Here is a 21,259-nt window from a genome sequence, read left to right on the forward strand (position 1 = left end):
CTGTCCAGATTTTCCCCTGCAGGATCAGTTGGATTGTCTCCCCCTTTTCCCCCCTTGGCCCTGGGCTAGACCCAGCACCATGGGCCCCCACTCCATTCTTAGCTCTTTCAAGGCATTCTAGTGGTGCCTGGATGCCCAAGAGCCCGAGAACCAGACAGCCCCAGCCTCCTTGCAGGTCTGTGGACCCCTGAGCCAGCTCCAGCAGTCTCCTGAGGCTTCCCACAGCCTGACACTCACCCAGCAGTGGCATGGGATAAGCGTGGTCAAACTTCCCCAAGCGGCCAAGCCCTGTGTCGGAGTGGACATGGGACCCCATTAACTCTACAATGGGCACCAGTCATAAACCTACAGAAGAATGTCTCAGAAAATGGAGATCTGTCTTGAACCTACGTGACTTGTGATTACGTCTTCTACCTGCAAAGGGACTTGGGGCATTGCTCTTACAAGACTGAGGGTCACAGATCTATGGAGGGCTAGTGATCAGCCTGGTTTCCTGCGAGTCAGGCAAAATGCCTAGTGTCCTTTTCAGGGTCAACAGGGTTTCAAACCTCCTCAGCTGGGAACCAGGGTGCCTTTCGCAGTCCCACAGAGAACGTTCTTTTGCTCCAGGCTGCTGAACCTAAAACACTGGACTATGATTTAGAAAATTAGAAAGTTAATTAACATTGTGATGATGAGTTAGTACGATGATTGCTGATGGGAGAGAGATGTTTGGAGGAGTTCCCACAAGGCTTTTCCACATTGCCTGCCTCAGCATAGCATCCAATAGCCACAGGGAAGCAGTGGCTGGCCAGGCCCGTGTTGAACGCCCTAGCCTTTAGATCATATCACTGACTCTTTTCTCTTTTATATAATAAAGGGGAACCTTTCATTTCAGACTAGAGTTTTGTACCTTATAACAGGCTAACATTTCAACAGAAACAACCAGGAAGAAAAGAAGTTACATGTGTCATATTTTTAAGGCAGTTGGAGAGCTATAAAAGCAGTAAGAATTGGCTGAAATACATTTCCAGAGAGGGAAGAACCCTCCTCAGGTATTCTGAGAAGCATAGAATTTTTGGTAGGGATGAGTAAGGAGGAAAGGTTTGTACTGTTTCTAGATGTGAGTTAAATATTTGGTTTGGTCCCAGAGTACATACTCTTCAGGGAAGGAAAAATTAGTAGACAATGAATCTACTGTAGGGTTGGAAACTGGAGGAGCCAAGAAGGCGATTCTGGTTTTCTTATGTGATGCTTGCTAAATTCTGAGGCAGCATGCAGGCTGTGGCCTAGCCTAGAGAGAAAAAGAATAGTTTTGGAGAACAGAATCCTTCTAGGGGTACCTATAATAAATGTTCAATAAGTTTAGATAGATGTCTGAGTTTGGATGGGGTGGGATGGGAAGACTTAAAGTTCAGAGCCTCCAGAAGCCAGACCTTTCATGATAAGGAGGTACAAACCCACCGAGTTCCCACGTATGGAGTGCCTAGGTTAACCAGAGGGAACCAACTCACCAGAGCTGCATCCCCGAGAACCCCACGCTGCCACCCCTGCCTGAGTCCCTGTAGGAGGAAATTCTTCCTGGTACAAGGTATTGCCTTGAGGTCCTGTAGTTTTTGTTTTTTTTTGTTTTTTTTTTTAAAGATTTATTTATTTTTATTTATGAGTACACTGCAGCTGTCTTCAGACATACCAGAAGAGGGCATTGGATCCCATTACAGATGGTTGTGAGCCACCATGTGGTTGCTGGGAATTGAACTCAGAACCTCTGGAAGAGCAGTCGGTGCTCTTAACCACTGAGCCATCTCTCCAGCTCAGAGGTCCTGTAGTTATTTTACAAAGAACATTCACACACCAAGATGACAGGGGTTGTGGTGGTGGGATATCGAATAGGTAAGAATCTGTCAATGACAGGGACAGAGCCACAGGGAGCCGCATACTGGAATAGCAGTATTGGGCACAGCCTTAGACACTGGCCTAGCACGTGAATCTCTAGTTTCAACATCCAGCACCACAAAGAGGAGAAAAGGAAGAAAAGGGGAGGAAAGAAGAAAGGAATTGCTTCAAATCGAAGAAGCACTCTTAGGCTGTAGACTGGCATTTTAATGGAAACCATGTGCAGCCCTGGGGAGGTGCAAGGCCCACTTGGTCCTGCTGCTGTGCAAACACTCATCTGGTCCCTGGAGGTGTGGCAGGGCAACTGGAGGAAGTGGGTCTTACACCTGCTGCCGGGGCTTCAAAGCAGGACAGAGCTCCCATACTAAGAATGCACGATTCCCTGAGCATTGCCTCCAGGACCCTGCTGTTCCATGGGTGTGGACCGGAGTCTGAGCTGTTACAGTTCCTGCAAGCTCCCGGGTGATTCTGGTGCATCTTGTCTAGAACATCTTGTCTGTGGCTAGGGAAGTGGCTCAGAGGTTAAAGCACTTGCCACACAGCAAGAGGACAAGAGTTCAGTTCCCACCTATGCTGGGTGGGTGTGACCACCCACCTGTAATTCTAGCCTCAGAAGGCAGAGACAGAGATCCCAAGAACAAACTGTCTAGCAACTAGCTATACTGGTGGGTTCTGCTTGATCGAGAGACTCTGCCTCAAAGAATAAGGTGAAAGAGTGGTTGAGGAAAATTCATGACACCAATCTCTGACCTACACACACACACACACACACATACACACACACACACACACACACGGGTGTATACATTACACGAATGCTCCTATACATGTAAGCATGAATAATCACATACACGTGAATAGAATAGATAGATACCTCTTGTCCTGTCTGTCTGTCAGAACTCTCTCTGCCTTCCTTTAAGAAATGCACCCCCCTCCTGTTTTCCAACTGTGACATTCAGCAGTAGGAGTCTGCGTTCTTACGTTCCCCTGTTTCCCAAGCCACAGCCCGTTGGTCCAGGATTCCATTAGAACTATCAGAACCTGTCCTGTCTTGTTTAACCTGGCACCGAGTTGATCTCAATCCTTTTTTGTGGAGGCAAGTAAGAGCAAGGGGCAGAGGGTATCTTAGTAAGCCTTGGTTCCAGTTATTCCCTCATCTGTGAGAGATTTGGAGTGACCAGTGCTGTGGCCTCACAGACTGTGCCCATCTCTGATGACCCAGTGCAGTCACCTGAAACTCATCCCACCAGGATCTCTGAGCACACACAGCCGAGTAGCACACACCCTGCTTAGGGAGACCAGACCATATGTTAGATATGTGCAGTGTCAAAGGAACATGGAAAACCCGAGAAGAAACGCCCGAGACGGTCAGACACATGCTTGGGGCTGGGTTCAGGAAAGGCTTTCTAGGGATGGACTGCTGAGAGGTGAGCAGGAACCGTGTGGGCAGGTGTCTGATGTGGCTAGGGCAGAAGCGGGCCATGTGGATATTACCTTTCTCTTAAAGAGTCATGACAATTGGCCATAGTGGTACACACCATTAACACCAGAGCTCGTGAGGCAGAAGCTGGCAGATCTCTGAGTTTAAGGCCAGCCTGATCTACACAGTGAGTCCCAAGAAGGCCAGAGCTAAATAGTGAGATTCTGCCTCAAAAACAACAAAGGGTCCTGTACACTTAAGTAACAGCAGACAGGGATCTGACTGTCCCCCAAGTACGTCACCGCATGGCAAGTTCCTGCTACCCTCCCCATCCCTACTCCCCACCCCACCTCCTTGTCTCAGGTTTGAAAAGAATGTTTGAAAAACCGGACATGATCTTCTTTAAATAGCAAAGTTTGCTTAAATAACAGAGGTCATGATGTCCATCGAGGTAGGCAGAAAACTCACAGCCTGTCACTGCTTATGGACGTGAGTCCCTGCTGTTGGCATGGCTATGCCTGTGGAGAGGCACAGGGCTCGTTACTCGGGACTTCCAGAGAGATGTAGAGCCGGCCAGATTCTTTCTCCTCTGGGTAAAACCTGTATCTCTAAAACCGCGTGTTAGAGGCAAGGACAGTGCTTAGCGCTGACGGCCATTCCTCACCTCTTTCAAATGATGAGTTCTGAGAGAGGCTGCAAGGCAGCTTCAGCCACTTCAGGAGCTCCTGAGAGGATGCAGGTGCTTCTGTTGACACTCGTGGAGGATAAAGTGTCGTTTATTTGAGGTGTTTTCTTATAACCTGGGCAATTTTGTTGCATGAAGGTGGTCGAAAGCTTGGAAGACCCTATAGTGAGGTTCCTGCCCTAGGGCCTTAGGCTCTGGGACGTACTCAGCTCAGGAATGTCATAAGCATGGTTCTCATCATGAAAGGGTTGCTTCATGTAGCTGGGGACCAACCTTTGACTGTTCAGTATGGCACAGGCAGCAGCTCACCTAGTGCCTTGAATGTGATGCCAACACCCAGAGCAAGGGAAGAGGGGAGAGAACTGGATTGGGCTTGCTTAGCTAACGAGCCTTCTGCCCTGAAGATCCCCATCTCTATCCACCAGATGCTAGGATTGCAGGTAGTGTTGTGTTTTCCTGGCGTTTCCCTGGCTTCTGGATGGGAACTCTGGTCTTCACACTTGTACAGCAAGTGCTTTACCCACTAAACCAGCTCCCTCTCCGTAGTTTAGATTTTTATGACAAGGCAATGGGGAACCAGTTGAGTTAACTCAGTGGATACCTTTGTTTCCTGTTGCTGTGATGACATACTCTAACAAAAGCGACCTAAGGAAGGAGGGTTTATTTTAGCTCACGATTCCAGGTTACAGCCTTCGAGACGTCTTGAGATAGCTACACTGCGTCCACAGTCGAGAACCAAGGAGGATGAATCCACGCATGCTCTGCTCAGCTTGCTGTTTCACTCCTAGACAATTCCATGCTCAGGGAATGATGCTCCCAGGGTGGGCAGATCTTCCCACCGTAATTAGCATAATAGCCTACAGACACGCCCCCAGGCTGCCCTGATCCAGGCATTGCATCAAATGACAGTTAAACTAATCATCATAGCTTGGCAAAGCTGCTCGCTGCTAAGCCTGACAACCTGAGTTCAGTTTCCCAAACCCTCACATTGGAAGGAGAGCCAACTCCTGCTGTTTGTCTTCTCACTCCCACGTACGTGTACAGTGTGGCATTCCCTTTCCCTGAAAGCAATTTTTTTTAAAAAAAAAATGGATCTCACTGTGTATCCCAGGTTGACCTCAACCATTTTACTTACCTTCACCTCCCATGTACATCAGTGCCATGTGCATGGGCCACCACACCCATCATTTTGTAAATATTACGGGCTACAGCATTCTGTTGCAGCAAAGAAAAATAGGTTAAGACAGTCAAGGGACCCCCTGATACAATCAAGAGTCAGAGTCAATGCCTTCCCACAACTGCTGCTTAGCTAACACTAGGAATATTCCTGGCCAGGGAGCGTGTGCTCGCTCTGTCCCTGGTGTCGTGACCGCTCTGTGATCAGTTGACATTGAGGAGTCAGGAGTTAAATGGATTCCCTGTCTGACTCTGATAAACATAGATTTGTCTTAGCCCCTCTTTTTCCTTCCAGTGTTCATGTGCATTTGTATGTGCACTGTTCATGTGTATTCATATGTGCACTGTTCATGTGTATTCGTATGTGCACATTTCCAAGTGTTGGCCTGCACACCTGTGCTCACGTGTGCTCGCCGGAGCGTGTAGAGGCTCAAGGTTGGTGTTGGGACCATCCTATGTTCCTTTTCTACTTCGTTCATGGAGGCGAGATCTCTCTGTCAACCTTGAGGCTGGTCTTACCAGCCAGCTCGTTCTGGGGACCCTGTCTCAGGCAGGGTGATATGCCTTCCTGGCAGTGACATGGGTTTCTGAGCTAAGCTCCTTCCTTACACGTGCACAGTAAACACTTCCTGCTGAGCCATGTCTCCAGAGCTAAAGCCTTTCTTGGGTGTCCTGGTCACCGTTGTCTTGCTGTGAAGAGACGCCAAAACCAAAAGTATTTAATTGTCACGGGGCTTCCCAGGTTGGCTGGGCAGACTGGTCTGTGAGCTCCAGGAACCTGCCTCTCTGCCTCACATCTTAAAGCACTGGTTTGCAAGCATCTGCCACTGTGTTATCTTTTCATGGATTGTAGAGACTTCATCGGATCCCTATGCTTGTGAGGAAAGTGGTTACTAATTTAGTGATCTTCCCAGGCCTTCCAGTGGCTTTTTAAAGCCACATGTGGCTTATGAGCCCCTTTCTTGAGTTCCTGGCCATAAAAGAAGATTGAACTAGGAGAGAAGGCTTTGGTTCTCCTCTCACTGCCACAGGCCAGTAGTCCTCTGAATCACAGCCCTCCACCTGTTAGCCAAGGGAGGGCTCTACTGCTTAGGTCTTGCCCCTGCGTGACTGTACACCAGCCATTTTATATTCTGGCCTGGAACCCTCAGCCTCTGGCTTTGACTTCCTCATAGGTGGAGTGGGCCTTTGGTACAGGCTCAGCATTGGCACTGTAAAGTATTCCCAGAAGTCCCGCAGGGCTGTGGTGTACAGAAAACTATCACTTTAAGCAAACATGAATTTGACCCTCAGACAGGGAGAGGTCAGCATTGGGGAGCCATTCACTGACAGCCTGGCCGCCCAGCGTCACCTTACCGAGAGTTTGACACTGCTATAGTAATGGAAGGAAAAGGAAGTAAAAAAGCTAAAAACCACGACAATCCTTACAGAGTAGATGGGAAAGCAGCCTGATTCACTCCACAGTAGCCCTGCCAGGCAAGCACGTCAGTGTGCATCTTTGACAGAAACAAGCCACGCTGATTTATAACATGTCAGTGAGTGTCAGAGCCATCGGCAGTCTTGCTTGTTAAAAGAGAAAACTCTGGAAGAGCTTGGAAACACGCTCAGGAGGAAGGTGGGAGGTTGCACAAACATTTCCAGGAAAGAGCAGAGGCAGAGGCACCAGCACGGCTGTTAGACCAAACTGATTTTCAAGTAAGGACTGGTTTGAAAACTTTAAGACGTGTTTTTCTTGGCAAAAGACACTGTTCACAGGCACAATGGGGCCAGCTGCCTGACTCCTGACAGGATTCCTCCAAGTTCCAGAACCTTCTGGAGGTGCAGACATGCAGGCCTGGGTGAGAATATTCCTGCCAAGGGACACCTCCCTTTTCTCAGGCAGGACTAAGTCTCACGGAATAGGCACTCAGAGACTAGGCAGAGGGGTGGACAAGGAAACCTCTGAGACCTGGTGGAGAAGGACAAAGGAAGACCAGAGAGGTAGCTCAGAACATAAAGCCACTCTCTGCTACACCTGATTGCCTGAGTTCAGTCCCCAGAGCCCACATGGTGGAAGGAGTGAGCCAACTTCTGTACAGGCGTAATGTCTGTCTGTCTGTCTGTCTGTCTGTCTCTCTCTCTCTCTCTCTCACACACACACACACACACACAATAAATGTCAAAAAATTTAAAGAAAAAAGAGATGTAGCCAGTGACGGAGAAAGAGGTAGGGTGTAAGTAAGGTGGGAAGTGCTTATCACATCAGGCTGACAGTACAGTTAACAGCCATGTGGGCTGAAAAATTCCCCTCCTGCCAGTTCCAAGAAACGCATCCCTGCTGGTACTGTGCCAGGAAACAACAAATGTTTTGAAAGAAAGGGGGGACTGTCGGGATAGCTAGCTTTGTTCAAGATTTGTAATGAAAACAAATGGACGAGGGGTGGTGGGTGGGTTGTCCATTAAACTGAGAGCAGAAGGAGTGGGCGAAGCAGGCACACAGGATGCAGTAACAGTTCTCCGAGCAGATAAACGGGGGACCTGGATGCAGTGCGTTTGGGAAAGTGCAAATGAAATACTCGTGGGGGTAGAAACGGAGGTCATGAGAGGACAGCGGTCCTCAAAGGCAGCTGCGTGCAGGAGCTCCAGGTGTGGGCCTTTAGTTGGGGCTAGCCTTTTCCATCACCGGCCTTGTCCGCTCTCTGGAACTGAGGTGGTGAGAAGTGTGTGTGGGAGTCGCATTCCTCATTTCCAGCGTCGGAATCTGCCCTGCAGTTCGATGCTGGTTCCTGACCATGCTTGTAGAAAGCTCCTGAAAAGAAGTCTTAGCCCTGGGGAGGCATCGATAGGAGGATCCCAAGTTCAAAGCCAGCCTGAGCTTCAGGAGCCTGTTTCAAACAGACAGAGAAGAAGACAGAGAGGAAGAAGAGGAGGAAGACAGCCCTTATCCTCGTTCCTCTGGCCTGGTCTTTAATGTCTCTACAGACAATATATAGAGGTCTTTTATATAGATTTTTACCGTAAATCAATAAAGCGGGGTAAATGAGATGTGGTTGCCACACAAGAATGAGGATCAGAGGCTCAGACCTCAAATAAAGCCAGGTGTGGCAATGGGCATCTGTCGTCCTAGCTCTTCTGCAGCAAAATGGGAGGAGACAGGAGAATCCCGAAAGCTGGTGGGGCAGGCTAGCTTGGAGAATGCATCCGTGACCAAGACCGTGTCTCAAGCAAGGCAGAAGATGAGGGCAGACACATGAAAGTGTCCTCTGACCCCCACATTTGTGCTCGGGCACATGAGGCCCATATGCATGCACACGTGCACACAGAGAAAACGGGAAAGATGAGAGGGAGACAAAGGAAGAAAGGAGGAGGATGGGAGAAGAGAGACGAGAAGGAAAGATAGTGCATGAAGAGGGACTCACCAAACCCATTCTTGGCCATCTTCTTGCTGCATATTCCAAGCTGGGACACCTGAAAGGCCTCTGGGACAACGCAGGGTGTCCCTTTGAAGGGATAGTAGAGGCTTCTGCACGCTCCCAGCTTGAACAGCTCTGATTGGCAGCCTGCACCCTACTCTCACAGCAAGAAAGCAGGTCCTTAGGGTTACCTTTCTTGGAGAACCTGATCTGACCTGCAGAATTGAGAAGTCTAGACGTACAAGCCGTTGTGGCTTAGCACAGACGTTCTAGGTATGCATGGAGTTGGGTCATCGGTTCACACTCATGTCACAACAGCTGTTCTGGAGTTCGGACCATTCCTAAGAGTCTTTTCTGGGATTTCTAGCTCTAGAAGGTGTAGGGCTAACCTCTTTCCTCTGCCTTGGCTTAGGGATAGCCTCTGCTTCTGTGATTCAGATAAATTACTGATTCAACTGCTCTTTCTCCCAGGAAACACTTGGCTTCTTAGAATGTGTGTCACAGTCTAGAAAGACTAGGGTATTAGAAGGGGCAAGAGAGATGAAGCTATGTAGACAGTGTTTATCCTGAAGACCTGGGCACGTCCTGCACTGGAGATGGCTTCTGTGCGCTGACACAGGACGAGCACACTGTTGTTGATATAATGTCTTATTTGGGCAGATGGAACGACTTTGGCACTGCACCTCTCTTTTGAGCAGCTTAGATATTAAATGTGCCTTTATGGGTTCCAGCAGGCTATGGGACACAGCGTTTTCCACATCAGGCTTTTTGTTCAGGGCCACACTAAATGCAGAGGACCAATGGGCACCAACGGCTAACCTGGGAGGCTTAGACTCCTATGCTCTGAGGCGTTTGTTGTTTCTGCAGGTCATCACAGGGGGCTTGTCGCTGTTGCTGTTTGATATGACCCTGACCAGAGCAACCGTGGGCTGGTAAGTTCTCTCTAGAGGGAAGGCACAATCCATCAGGAGACTGGGTTTGCTCAAAGGAAGCAGGGGTGTTCGCTGGGCAGATGTGTCTGTCCTCAGTGAATTTCCACACTGGCGATGCCTTCCCTATTTTATTTAGTCATTGACTGGTTGGTTGGTTGCTGTACTAGGGCTTAAACACAGTGCTTCATGTGTCCTAGGCAAATACTCTCCTGTATACTACACCCCCTGCCTCGGTGTCTCAAATGCGGGGCTGGCAGGCGAGCGAGTGTGCCTACTTCTTTGTCTGCCAGTGGTTGTCAGTGTTGAATTCACACTTAGAACATTCCTACCACTCTCACACGACTCACACGAGGTACAGTGTCATGCACACCGTCGTATGCGTATGCAGATGTTCTTACACATTCTGCATAAACTCTAACCAACACCCAGGTCACATGTGACCAGAATAGCCGCTCAAATCCCCAGTGGTATGGCCAGCACTGGTGCCCAGGTTCATTGCTGTGGCTGGTCCCCTGGGGTAGGGCTCCTGTTATGGAAACAAATGTTACATTGGAGTCGTAGCAAGTAATTCCTGTGGGCTAGATGTGAGGTCAGCTCTGTCAGCCCTGTGGGGCCATGGGATGGGGGTGGAGGGAGGTCCAGGGGTGAGCAGCATCCTGTGTGCTTTGGGATGGAAGGGCTTCCTTCGGGAGTTGTGTATTTCCTACAGACCTAACATGTGACATTGAGTGTCCTTGCTACTTCTGTGGTGTCCACAGACAATCATTCCATGGCCAAAGGTGAGCCCTGGCCCACGTCTTCCCAGACAGGCAGAAGTGGACAGCTTTTGCTCACAGCACTCAGAATAAGGAATCCATGTCCTCTCTCTGAGCAGCGTTTCCTGTCTGGAGAAGAATAGCAGAAGGAAGATTTAAAAAAAAAAAAAATGAGGAAACGTTCCTCTAGCTTCCATCTCCTCCTCTTCTTTTTATTTATTTTATCCTACTTTTATTTATTTATAAGGTGTTGTTGCTGTTGTTTGAGACAGGGCCTCACTATGTAGCCCTGGCTGTCCTAGAACTAAGGAGTAGACCAGGTTGGCCTTGAACTCACAGAGAACCACCTGCTTCTGCCTCCCAGTGCTGGACCACCCTCCCTCTTCTTTTTCATAATAACTGTTTAGAGGACTGGGGAGAAGGCTCAGTCTATAAAGTGCTTACAAAAGGACCTGAGTCCAATTCTTAAAACCCAAGCCAAAAAGGCACAGTGCAGTGGTATGGTCGTTTTAGTCCTGGGAAGGTGGAAACAGATGAATCCACGGAGCTTGCTGGCCAGGTTGGCTCAGCGGACTTCAGCCCAGGAGAGATACTTTCAGAAAGTGTCTTGGTCGGTGCTCTGTTGCTGTGAAGGGACACCATGACCACAGCAACTCTTATAAAGGAAAACATTTCCCTGGGGCTGGCTTACAATTTCTGATAATCTGTCTGTTAACAGCATGGTGGGGAACATGGCAGGAGGCAGGCAGACATGGTATTGTAGAGGTAGCCGAGAGCTCCACATCCAAAGACAGCAGGAAGAGAGTCTCTAGGCTTGGAATGTGCCTTTTGAAATCTTAAAACCCACCCCTAGTGATACAATAAGGCCACACTTCCCACTCCTTTCAAATAGTGCCACTCTCTGGTGACCAGGTATTCAAACTTATGAGCCTATGGGGTCCGATCTCATTCAAACTACTGCAGAAAACAAGGCAGATGGCATTCTGAGGAACTTTGACACCCAGGGTTGTCCTCCATCCAGCCTCTAGATGCATGTGCACAGAAGTGCATGCATACACACGCATGCACACATATGTGCACACACTTGCACATACACACACATAAAATCTAACTATCTGCAGAGGGAAACTGTGTCTGACATTTTTTGCATTACTATATATCACTTGCACAGCCTGCCTAGTTAGTTGTATTTTAAAACTTAAGATGCAGAGGTTCAGAGGCATTTGAGTGATTTCCCCTCCCCAGGACTTAAAGCTATGGAGATTGTACCAAGTTCCAGCGCAGGCTTCCGTGCCTGCAAATTCCTGTATCCTCGTCCCTACTGACTCTGTCAGGACTTCCCAACTGCACAGTGCACAGCGTCAAAGCCCATAAGGGAGGCATGCAGGAAACTGGTTTAAATGTTTCTCTTCCCACCACAGAGATGTGTTACTCAGCCTTGCACTACTGTGAAGGAGCCTGGAGAGGGTCCACTTGCAGGAAGAGAGCTTTGCTTTGGCTCCGTTTCAGACATGCCCTTGCCTTTGGGCCTGGACGAGGCAGAATATCATGGTGGAGAGCGTATGATAGAGTAAGAAGCTGACTTCATGGTGCAGCCTGTAAGCAAAGAACGAGGGAGGGCCAGGGCCCCTCTCCAGCAACCCAGTTTTATCTAACTAGACCCCACCTCTTAAAGGTCGTAGCCCTTCCCACCAGTACCACAGACGGAGTTTTTAACACATGGGCCACTCACTCAAACCATACCAGCTGTCAACTGTGGAGAGCACGGTGAAGGTCAGACAGCAGGGAGCATTCCCTGAATGAGACAGCACTGATTCCTGACATGGGTCTGGAATGGCAAACTCAAAATGTCCATGGATTGTGGATAGGGAAAAGAACTTCATTAGTGTAGATTTTTCAACCGTGTTACTTTATCCTTTCGAAATTTTGTCCATGGGTATGGTGAACCTTGATCATATCTACCCTCAACGCATACCATCCCACTAGCTTTGCAGTTACCCCACGTGCTTCCTGTTCTCTGGCCCCTAACCCCTGCCTGTAACCTACTGAGTTAAATGAGCACCACCTCCTGGGCTCGACGGCTCTTGTTGGTTTGGTTGGCCTGATCCTGTCAGCTCTACATAGCTGAGCTAATTCATGTGTCCGGAAGAGAGCATTCCATAGCACGCCTCCTGTCCTCTACCCTCCCGTTCCCTCCTGTTCCGTCCACCCTTCGCCCACGATGTGCCCTGAGCTGTGTAGGGATAGTTAGATTTTTAAAACTGTAGCTATGCTTCTGATGAAGCCATGTTGATGTTCCTGTGCTGTGTTGCCGCTGGGGCCCACGTTAATGTATGTGACCTATATGCTACCATCTGGGGCCATGGTGATTTCTGTGGTCCGGGCTGCCTCCAAGGACCTTGCCTGGGTCCTTGGACCTACTGAAGCTGGCAGCCATGTTTGTGACCTGTGCTCTATGATGTCCCTGGAAACCATGTGGAAGGCCATGGTCTGTGCTCCCACTGACTGTAAAGAGCAAGGAATCTACTTTTGCAGCAGTATTGATGACTGTAGAGGCATAGTTGAGAAAGAGAGACATGGAAGGCTTCTGTGACAGCCCACCACCCCTACCACTCCACTCCCCAAAAGTAGCAGCCTAAACAGGAAGCTGTCAAAGAGAAGTCTTAAAAAGTGTCATAAGGGTGTAGAAGTTAGCTCTTCACAATTGATTACTTCTGGTGAGGGTGTGGGAGGGGGAGGACACAGATCTGTTTAAGAGCAGGCCACTGAGAGGCTGACCATGCTCCGGGGAGGATATAGATAACACCAATTGGACTTGGGGTTTCTTTTCATTTTAGTTTTAATTTTTTTTTAAAGTTTATTTATTCATTATGTATACAGCATTCTGCCTGCGTGTATGCCTGCAGGCCAGAAGAGGGCACCAGATGGTTGTGAGCCACCATGTGGTTGCTGGGAATTGAACTCAGGACCTCTTAGATTAGGTTAAGAACTCAGACAGTACTCTTAACCTCTGAGCTATCTCTCCAGCCCAATTTTTTTGTTTTCTTTTGGGAGTGAGGTTATAACGGTGCGGTGAGTGTGGAATGACTGGGAAATGAGTGTGAGGGGGTGCATGACGTGAAATTCCCAAAGGACCAATAAAATCTTATGTTGAAAAATGAAATCATCTTTACAAAATGTTCACTGAGTGTTCCAGGAGTTGTGGTGCACACCTTTAATCCCAGTACTCGGGAGACAGAGGCAGACCAGTCTCTGCAAGTTTGGGGCTGGCCTGGTTCACATAGTGGGCTCCAGAACAACCAGAGCTACATAGTGAGACTGTCTCAGACTAAAACAACACAAAAGATTGTATAGAGTACTGTATGCAGCACATGGGGAAGCTGCTAAAGGAGAGTGAGATATTATCCAGTTCCCAAGGGAAAACCAATCAGACACCCCTATGGGAGCAGAGGGTACATCGTTGGAAAGGCTAGCAGATGTGAAGAGTGGAGGGGAGCATGGGTGGTGAGCCTCGCAACTGTCGCTGGCCGGCAGGATACCAGACCTGTCGCTGGTGGGAAGGGCTTGCTCAGACTGTAGGAGAGCACTCAGCCTTTCTGACCAAGGGAAGACAGGACTAGAGGTGCTGGTGGTGAGATCAAGGATTCAAAATGGGCCCTGAGCCACACAGCTAACTCCATTCTTGCTCTCTCGATCCTGAGAGAGGATGACAGAAGTCGATGCCTCATAACTGTCCAAAGAAGACAGGCAGGTCTTCTGTGTGTAGTATGCATAATGCGATGCATGTATGTATGTATGTATGTATGTATGTATGTATGTATGTATGTATGTGTTTGTGCATGTGCCCATATGAACGTGTATGCCCCAGCACTTATGTGATGGTCAGAGACAACTTCAGGAGTTCGCTCTCTCCTTCTGCAGTGAGTCCCAGGGATTGAACTCAGTACTCTAGGCTTGGAAGCAGGCACTTCTACCATGGAATCATCTCACCAGCCCAATTGTCTGTGTCCTGTCCTGAGGGATTTCACTGATTTTCCCCTAGTCCTTATAGGTCTGAGGGGATCTTAGAGTTCAAGGCCAGGCCTCAGTGTGTCTAAACCTTCCTCAACTAACAAGCACCTGCAAAGACTGTCAGCAGTACAGGCCAGTGTGCAAAGTCAAAGCCCACAAAGGAAACAGGGAAACTAGCTGAAGTGTTTCTCTTCCCACCATCATGGTGTTAGGTTAAATTCTTGATCCTTCCTCCCTCCTTCCCTTCCTTCCTTCCTCCCTCCCTCCCTCCCTCCCTCCCTCCCTCCCTCCCTCCTTCCTTTTTTGCAGGATCTACAAATATTTTTTTATTGAAATTGAACAGATAACACAGCAGTCTTCCTATGCTGGGGTCCACTCTCCCCAAGCCATTTCCCACACTCAAGAACACAGAGCTTCCACAAATCAGTATTTTTTTAAAGCCATCTCTGTATAGAAGTCAGACTCTGCCCCAACATTATCATAGTTGTTTACAAGCCTTCACATTTTAATTACGCCTGTTCTGTCTTTCCCCCTCCTTTCTATCCTTACCTGGGAGCTCCAGCACCTTCCCTCAGCAGACCCTGAAGGGGTAGAGATGCTGCAGAAGCGGGTGACAGACTCCTCACAGCTACTGGCACCAGCCCCAGTTGTTTCTTACCACTGGGGGTGGTGGGCCACCTCGCCCCCACAACTGGGGATTCGTGGGACTGGTGCAAAGGCAAGGGGACCAATGTGGGTGAAAGCCTCTCCTTTCACCCAGGGCTGGACTGGTCACTTAATTTCAACCAGTTGCCCTCAAGTGGAGAGGGTACAGGCTGGGTCAGGACAAGCTACAGACACCTGTACCTGTGGGGACTTGCCCCACACCACATATCTGTCCTTATACACACACTTACATATTTCATATAGAATTTCAAAATGAAGCGAAGAGACCCTGTGTTGGACTGAGCACGGAGAATCCAAACGAGATGCTCTTTGAGGTGAGGAAATGTTAAAGCACACTAGTAAGGAGGTGGCTGTCTGGGAGGGACTTGGTCTCCAGGCGCTCACATCCTGTGGGATCAAGGCTATGGCCTGAATGAAATGGAGAGAGAGGGTGTTTGGACCCAAATAGAGGAAGCAGCATGTGTGTCTATTGCAAAAGGAACCCTTGGCTTTGGGTATTTAGAATTTTAGGGATGGTTTTTCAGCCTCAAAGAATTTTCCAACCACAGAGTGAGCAAGCAACCAGAAGGGTGTGTCAAGCTGTAATTCCAACATCTGTCTCTCACCAGGGCAATTTGGTCCATACACTCAAGTGCCACCAGATGGCCAGGGCAACTCTCAAGCTTCAGATAGGAGTAGTTGGTCTTTTTCTCCTGGGAATTTAAACTAATGGGAAGTCCCAAAGGGTAGGGGTTGCAGGCCATAAGGTTTTGTTTTTGTTTTATGTTTTAGACCTACTGCATTTCTTGTACAGTTATTGTTTCTTACGTTTTGATTGATTTTTAAATTTTAAATTAGTCACTAGCATTTAGAAATTAGGTGACATCCTTCTACAAATCTAGATTTCCATACTCCATTGAAAAACAATGGCCAACTATGAGTTTTTGTTGGGTCTGTGACCACACAGGGCCACAGCTGCTAGGGTGGATAGACACTGTCCTTGAATACCCCATGAGCATGGTCAGGGCCATACCTGACTTGGCTTGCCTACCTTCCTAGGAGGGTAGCATCAAATTAGGTCCTCTAAAGTAGGGTATCTGGGCTGTCAAGACAGCTCCGTGAGGTGCCTGCCTCTAAATCCAGCCATCTGAGCTCTATCCATTCTCACAAATTGCTCCCTGGCATTCACACATGAGTCACAGCACACAGGCACTCACGCATGTATCACGGCACACATCCACTGACACCTCCTCCCTGGGAAGAGAGTGGTGAGAATGTTATCTGAAGAAGATCCTAAGGAATTTGCTCAGCTCAGCTCAAGTTCCAGGCATCCTGGGCCTGGCTCTGTGACAGGCAGGTATATAGGTGTGTCCCGCCCACCTGCTCCCAGCTCCCTCTCCATTGCAAGTCCAGCATCATGTGCTTGCTTCCAAGGACCGTACCTACACACCCAGTATCTCGGCGTTCAACGTCTTAATTAAAAGCACCTGTGTCATGTAGAAGTTTGTCTTGTCTTTCATGATCAAAAGTCTATTTCGAGCTCAGTAATTATTTAGATTTATATATAATTCATTTTTTAATTAGCACAGTTTTATTGTTTACACTGTTTCACTCTATTAAAAAAAACTTTAGCAAGGGAGGTTCAAGAGAACTCACCTACGGGCAGTCTCCCTGCTGAGGAGAATCGTTTGTGGCACCGCCTCTCTGGAGAGTTTATAGATTCCTAGAGTTTCATTCCCCTTTGGGATGATGCAAGTGTAAGGCTGTGGGGAGTGACCACAGTGCGTGTGTTTCCTTTTGAGGATACCATGGCAACTGTCTACCTTTGGTCATTGCTCACTGTGATATGTTTATAAAAAAAATAAAGAGAGGAAGGATATGTTTGGTGGATGTGTGGTAAGGTGTGGGGGAAGGGGGAGCCTCTGTGGGCCTACGCTGAGGGGACCAGCCACACAATGGTCCAGTATAGAATAGAGCTTTATTCAGGGCCTGGGAAGGGGAATTGAGAAGGTAGTAGAGGTAGAGAAAGACAAGAGACCGGGAGGGAGAGGGAGAGGGAGAGGGAGAGGGAGAGGGAGAAAGTAGAGGCCAGCCATGAGCCTTGGAAAGGAGGGAGAGGAATTGGGGGAGGGGAGGGAGAGGAGACAGAGCAGGAGCAGGAAGACAAGTGCAAGGAGAAGGGAGGAGCAAGCAGCCCCTTTTATAGTGAGTCAAGCATACCTGGCTGTTGCCAGGTAACTGTGGGGCGGAGCTTAGACAGAGTGCTAGCACACTGAGCCTGCCGTTCATCATAAGTGGCCAACCATGACAATTATTCAGATTTGATCACCAAGGATCTTTAGAAAACAATTGTAAAGAGCTGGGGTGTGAGGTTTTGCCCACATACACACATACACACACTCCAGAACTGAGGAGGCTGAGGCAGGAGGATTGTAAGTTTGAGACCAGCCCGTGATACTTAGATCTAGAAAAAACAAAAAAACAAAAAAACAAAAAAACAAACAACAACAACAACAATAAAAAAGCGTTTTCAGTTATCTTTGAATCAAGATATCCCATCCCTCTGATTTTAGGGGCGCTTCTTGGAGACTGCTGCAGTCTTGGCAGACAGAAAATGAATTTAGGGGCCATCCTAATATTCTTCAACTATCCTAATATTCTTTAAATCCCTTTAGGACTACAGTGAGTGAAATGCGTCAGTTTTCTCTTTGAATTAAATGTTGGCCTCTCATGTAAAAGACATCATTCAGAGTCGGAGGTGGCACTCGGTTGGCAGCCTGCTTGCCTAAGGTTATGTAAAACCCTGGGTTCCACCCCAGTCCCACATCAAACTAGGTGTGGTGCATTCTTGTTTACATAGTGACTTTAACTACAGAAGACCTCTTCAGGGAATGAGACACTGGGGAACTACATTCTAGGGAGGTAGGGAGGTAGGGAGTAAAAACCAAGAAGTTAGAACGGACACACACACACACACACACACACACACACACACACACACACACACACACACACACAGTGTGCTGAGTCTGCATCTAAGGAAAAATGTAGTGTGTTGAGTTCAGTAGGAATTAAGCCGGCAGCCACAACAACAGATGTAAGGTAAGACAAGGCCTTTGATGCCCACAATGCAGAGAGAGACACTGAAATAACCCCGGAAGAGAGAGATGCTGGGAATGGGTGTTTGTGGCCACGTGCGCTCTGCCGCCTGAGGTTTATGCCTCCATCTGGTGAAGTGTGTTCATTTCAGGAATGATGGGGGTTACAAGGTTTGCAAACAGCTCAGCCAAGCTCCAACTTAAACAGTTGTGATGCTATTAAGCCTCCAGACCCCAAGCGAGATCCTCCTGCTGTCTGAAAAACAACATCAAAGTTCACCTCTTGCCTCCTCACGGTTCATTTTACCATTCACTAAGCTCCCCTGGCCTCAGGAAGTCTCTCTGCCAAAGGGATGAATGTGGGGTTATTATACAAGACATTGTTCCTGGGCTGCAGGAGAGCAGCTGGCCAGGACCAGCATAGTCCTGGTCCACTCCTGGTGATCCAGGAGGATTAGTGAGAAGTGTTCAAAATGAAACTGTCCCACAGCAGAGCTCTGTAAACTTGGCTCACGGGTTGCTCTTGGCTCAGATGTGTCATCTGTAAGCCTCGGACACACTATGAGTTGTGGTCGGCTCCCATGGACCAGGTAGTGAAACAGAGGTGAGCACATCTGTGCTCATGACAGATTTTAAGGTTATTACTTTCACATTCTCATATCTAGATCGTTCTCGTACTAAAGCACAGAGTGGTACAAATCACCTGTACGTCAGCCTCACCCATATAGGTTTTCACTGGGAAGGTGAATCATGTTTCGTACAGTCAGCATCCGGACACATTAGAAATACAGAGACACCAGTGTTGAGTATATGCATGCTGAGTTTACCTAAGAGGACTGGGGTAGCAGGTGGGTGGACAGAGAGAGAGGCAGGGAAGAAAGGAGGTCTCACCAGAGGGTGGTCATCACCTCTGCAAAGGCCTTTCAGATGGGTCCTGCCATCGTAATCCCTCAGCAGTGATCCAGCCCATCCCCAGAAATAAAACAGACACCAGATTATCCACCAAGAAGTTTAAAGACGGAAAGACCTTTGGGTGTATTAAAGTATCTAATTTCTTCTCCCCGGCTGCAGTTCTCACGTCTTAATTTTCAAATCGCCAACTACCTTTCTTTCTTGTGTTGGTGGGAAATGTATGGCTCCCATCTCCGAGCTCACCTTTAAATGTCCTCTTAGTCTGTTAGAAGGCACACCCTTCTTAATTACAAGGTTGCGTCTGTATAATTTCATATTCCCTTTAGCCAGAAGCCCCCAAGGGGTCAGGGGAAGTTCCTCCCTGCTTTTTCCTTCAGAGTTGTTAACCTAGTCAGGATGTGTGGGACACCTGCCCTTCCCTGAGGAGACCTCCCACACCCCTCACTTCCCGCCCTCTAGTGACATACATGATGGCTCCTGGGCTATACCTGGGCTTGCCTGGGCTGGTCATGTCAGAGTACCTCATTCTTCTATGTTTGGTGTTGCCAGCCTGCAGGATGAGGAAAGTTGACTGTATGCTACTGTTCGCAGCTTCCTGCTTGGTGGGCTTGGCGAGGCCCTGCTGGTGTTCTCAGAGCGGAGGAGTTCTTCATGAAGACATCCAAGGAAGGGAAGCATGGGATGGCTGCTGAGGGACATGGCACCTGGCCTGCCCCTTGAGAGTGTCAAAAAGAACACATTACAGTGAGAGCAAGCAGAGGTTCCCAGCTGGACAAAGCCGGGAACTGCGCATGCCCCAACCAAGCCGAATACATTGACTGCTGGTGTCAAACAGCCCAGGGAGCTCTGCACTGCTGCAGAGAAAGGGTCTGTCACACATGCCAAACCATCTCCTCTCCGTCACCTGGATGGACCCCAGCCGCCTCCCACCAGATACTGCTTTGGAATTGACGTCACAGTCCATGGACTCTTGTTGCATTTGGGAATTGTTTCGTGTTTTTACGTCCTGGAGTCTCTGATACCCCTGATTTTCTTGTTTACCCTGGAGCCCATGCTCACCCATACAAAACAAGACTTGTGTTCCTGACTAAGCAGGATGCTGGACCAAGTGGAACACCAGCAGGGATCTTTAGACTGTGGAGTGAGTGGTGGCCCTTGGGGCTGATGCAGAAGTATTTCTAGCCTCTAAATTTCTCTTGTTCTTTTGAGTTTGTCAGGATGTGTTGAATCTGTGGACCATTGATCACCAGTAGGTTAAGCTGGTGACTAATCGATTACCTGAAGTCTTTTAAGTATTGTGTAGTCCAGGTGGGCCTTAAACACCTCACCTCCTCACCGCCTCTGCCTCCTGAGTGCTGAGATTGCAGGCATTAACTATACCATACTTAGCTTTTGTTCCTTAAATTCTTTAATATATGTGATTCCTTCGTATCTCAGAAGAGATCTCAAGTCATTGAGCACTGGATTTTTATCTCTTACACCAGATGAGTAATTAAAGTCCCATAGCTTACCGCTAGAGAACAAACCACTTTATATAAAATATTCACTTGATTCTGAATCCACCAAGGCTTAAGAAAATAATACTAGATGTTTCTCCTCTAATTTTACAAAACTTGGTTGTCCTGAGGTTGCTTTCAACCCTGAAGTGCAGGAGACCAATGCCATGGTCAGACAGGGGCCCTCTGGGCTTTGAGGACTGCTCTCTGTTGCAGGCTCAGACCCAGGTTGGATGAGGGCAGCTCATTGTTGCTGAATGTTTTTTTTTTCCCAACTTGTTGGCAAACTGAATGAAACAGGAGGATGGATTTATATCTTTAGAATGTGAGGCCCTTTCATTCCTACCCTTACCTGATCTCGGTCATCATTTAAGATGGAAATTTTCCAAGATTTCATGCTTATATACTTTTCATTTTGCTCCCCTAGAATTTATTTTGCATTTATTTATTCTGTTATTCTATGTGCACTGTACACCACATGTGTGCCTGGAACCTGTAAACGTCAGAAGAGGGCACCAGACCCACGGAAGCTGGAGTTACAGACAGTAGCGAGCTGCCACACTAGGCTGCCGTGAGTGGAACTCCTGCTCAGTGAGAGCATTCTTAACCTCTGAGTCGACTCTCCAGTCCTGCAGTGTGCTTTTTGAAAATGTTTTTATTTTAATTTATCTGTACGTTCATAAGTATGTGCATAATGAGTGCAGGTGCCCCAAGAAGGCCAGAGGAGAATATTAGATCCCCTGGAGTTGGAATTACAGGAAGTGGAGAACTGCCCAGTGTGGGTGCTGGGAGACAAACCCTGGTCCTGTAAGAGAGCACTGCATACTCTTAACTGAGCATGTCTCTCCAGCCAAGAGCTCAC

At 48.2% G+C, this 21,259-nt stretch overlaps 1 protein-coding gene across 1 annotated transcript in view; it reads left to right on the forward strand.

Annotated features, from left to right (window-relative positions):
- Tmem241 (transmembrane protein 241) overlaps positions 1-20,482 on the forward strand; it is a 108,091-nt gene extending 87,609 nt beyond the window's left edge. The window contains exons 14-15 of the mRNA XM_032886111.1: positions 9,416-9,480; positions 19,493-20,482. Coding sequence (XP_032742002.1) covers positions 9,416-9,480; positions 19,493-19,556 — 129 coding nt within the window. The 3' untranslated portion in view covers positions 19,557-20,482. The remainder of the gene's footprint in view (positions 1-9,415; positions 9,481-19,492) is intronic.
- Positions 20,483-21,259: the final 777 nt, after the last annotated feature.

The sequence above is a fragment of the Rattus rattus genome, chromosome 15 (assembly GCF_011064425.1).
Source record: "Rattus rattus isolate New Zealand chromosome 15, Rrattus_CSIRO_v1, whole genome shotgun sequence".
NCBI classification, from domain to species: Eukaryota; Metazoa; Chordata; class Mammalia; order Rodentia; family Muridae; genus Rattus; species Rattus rattus.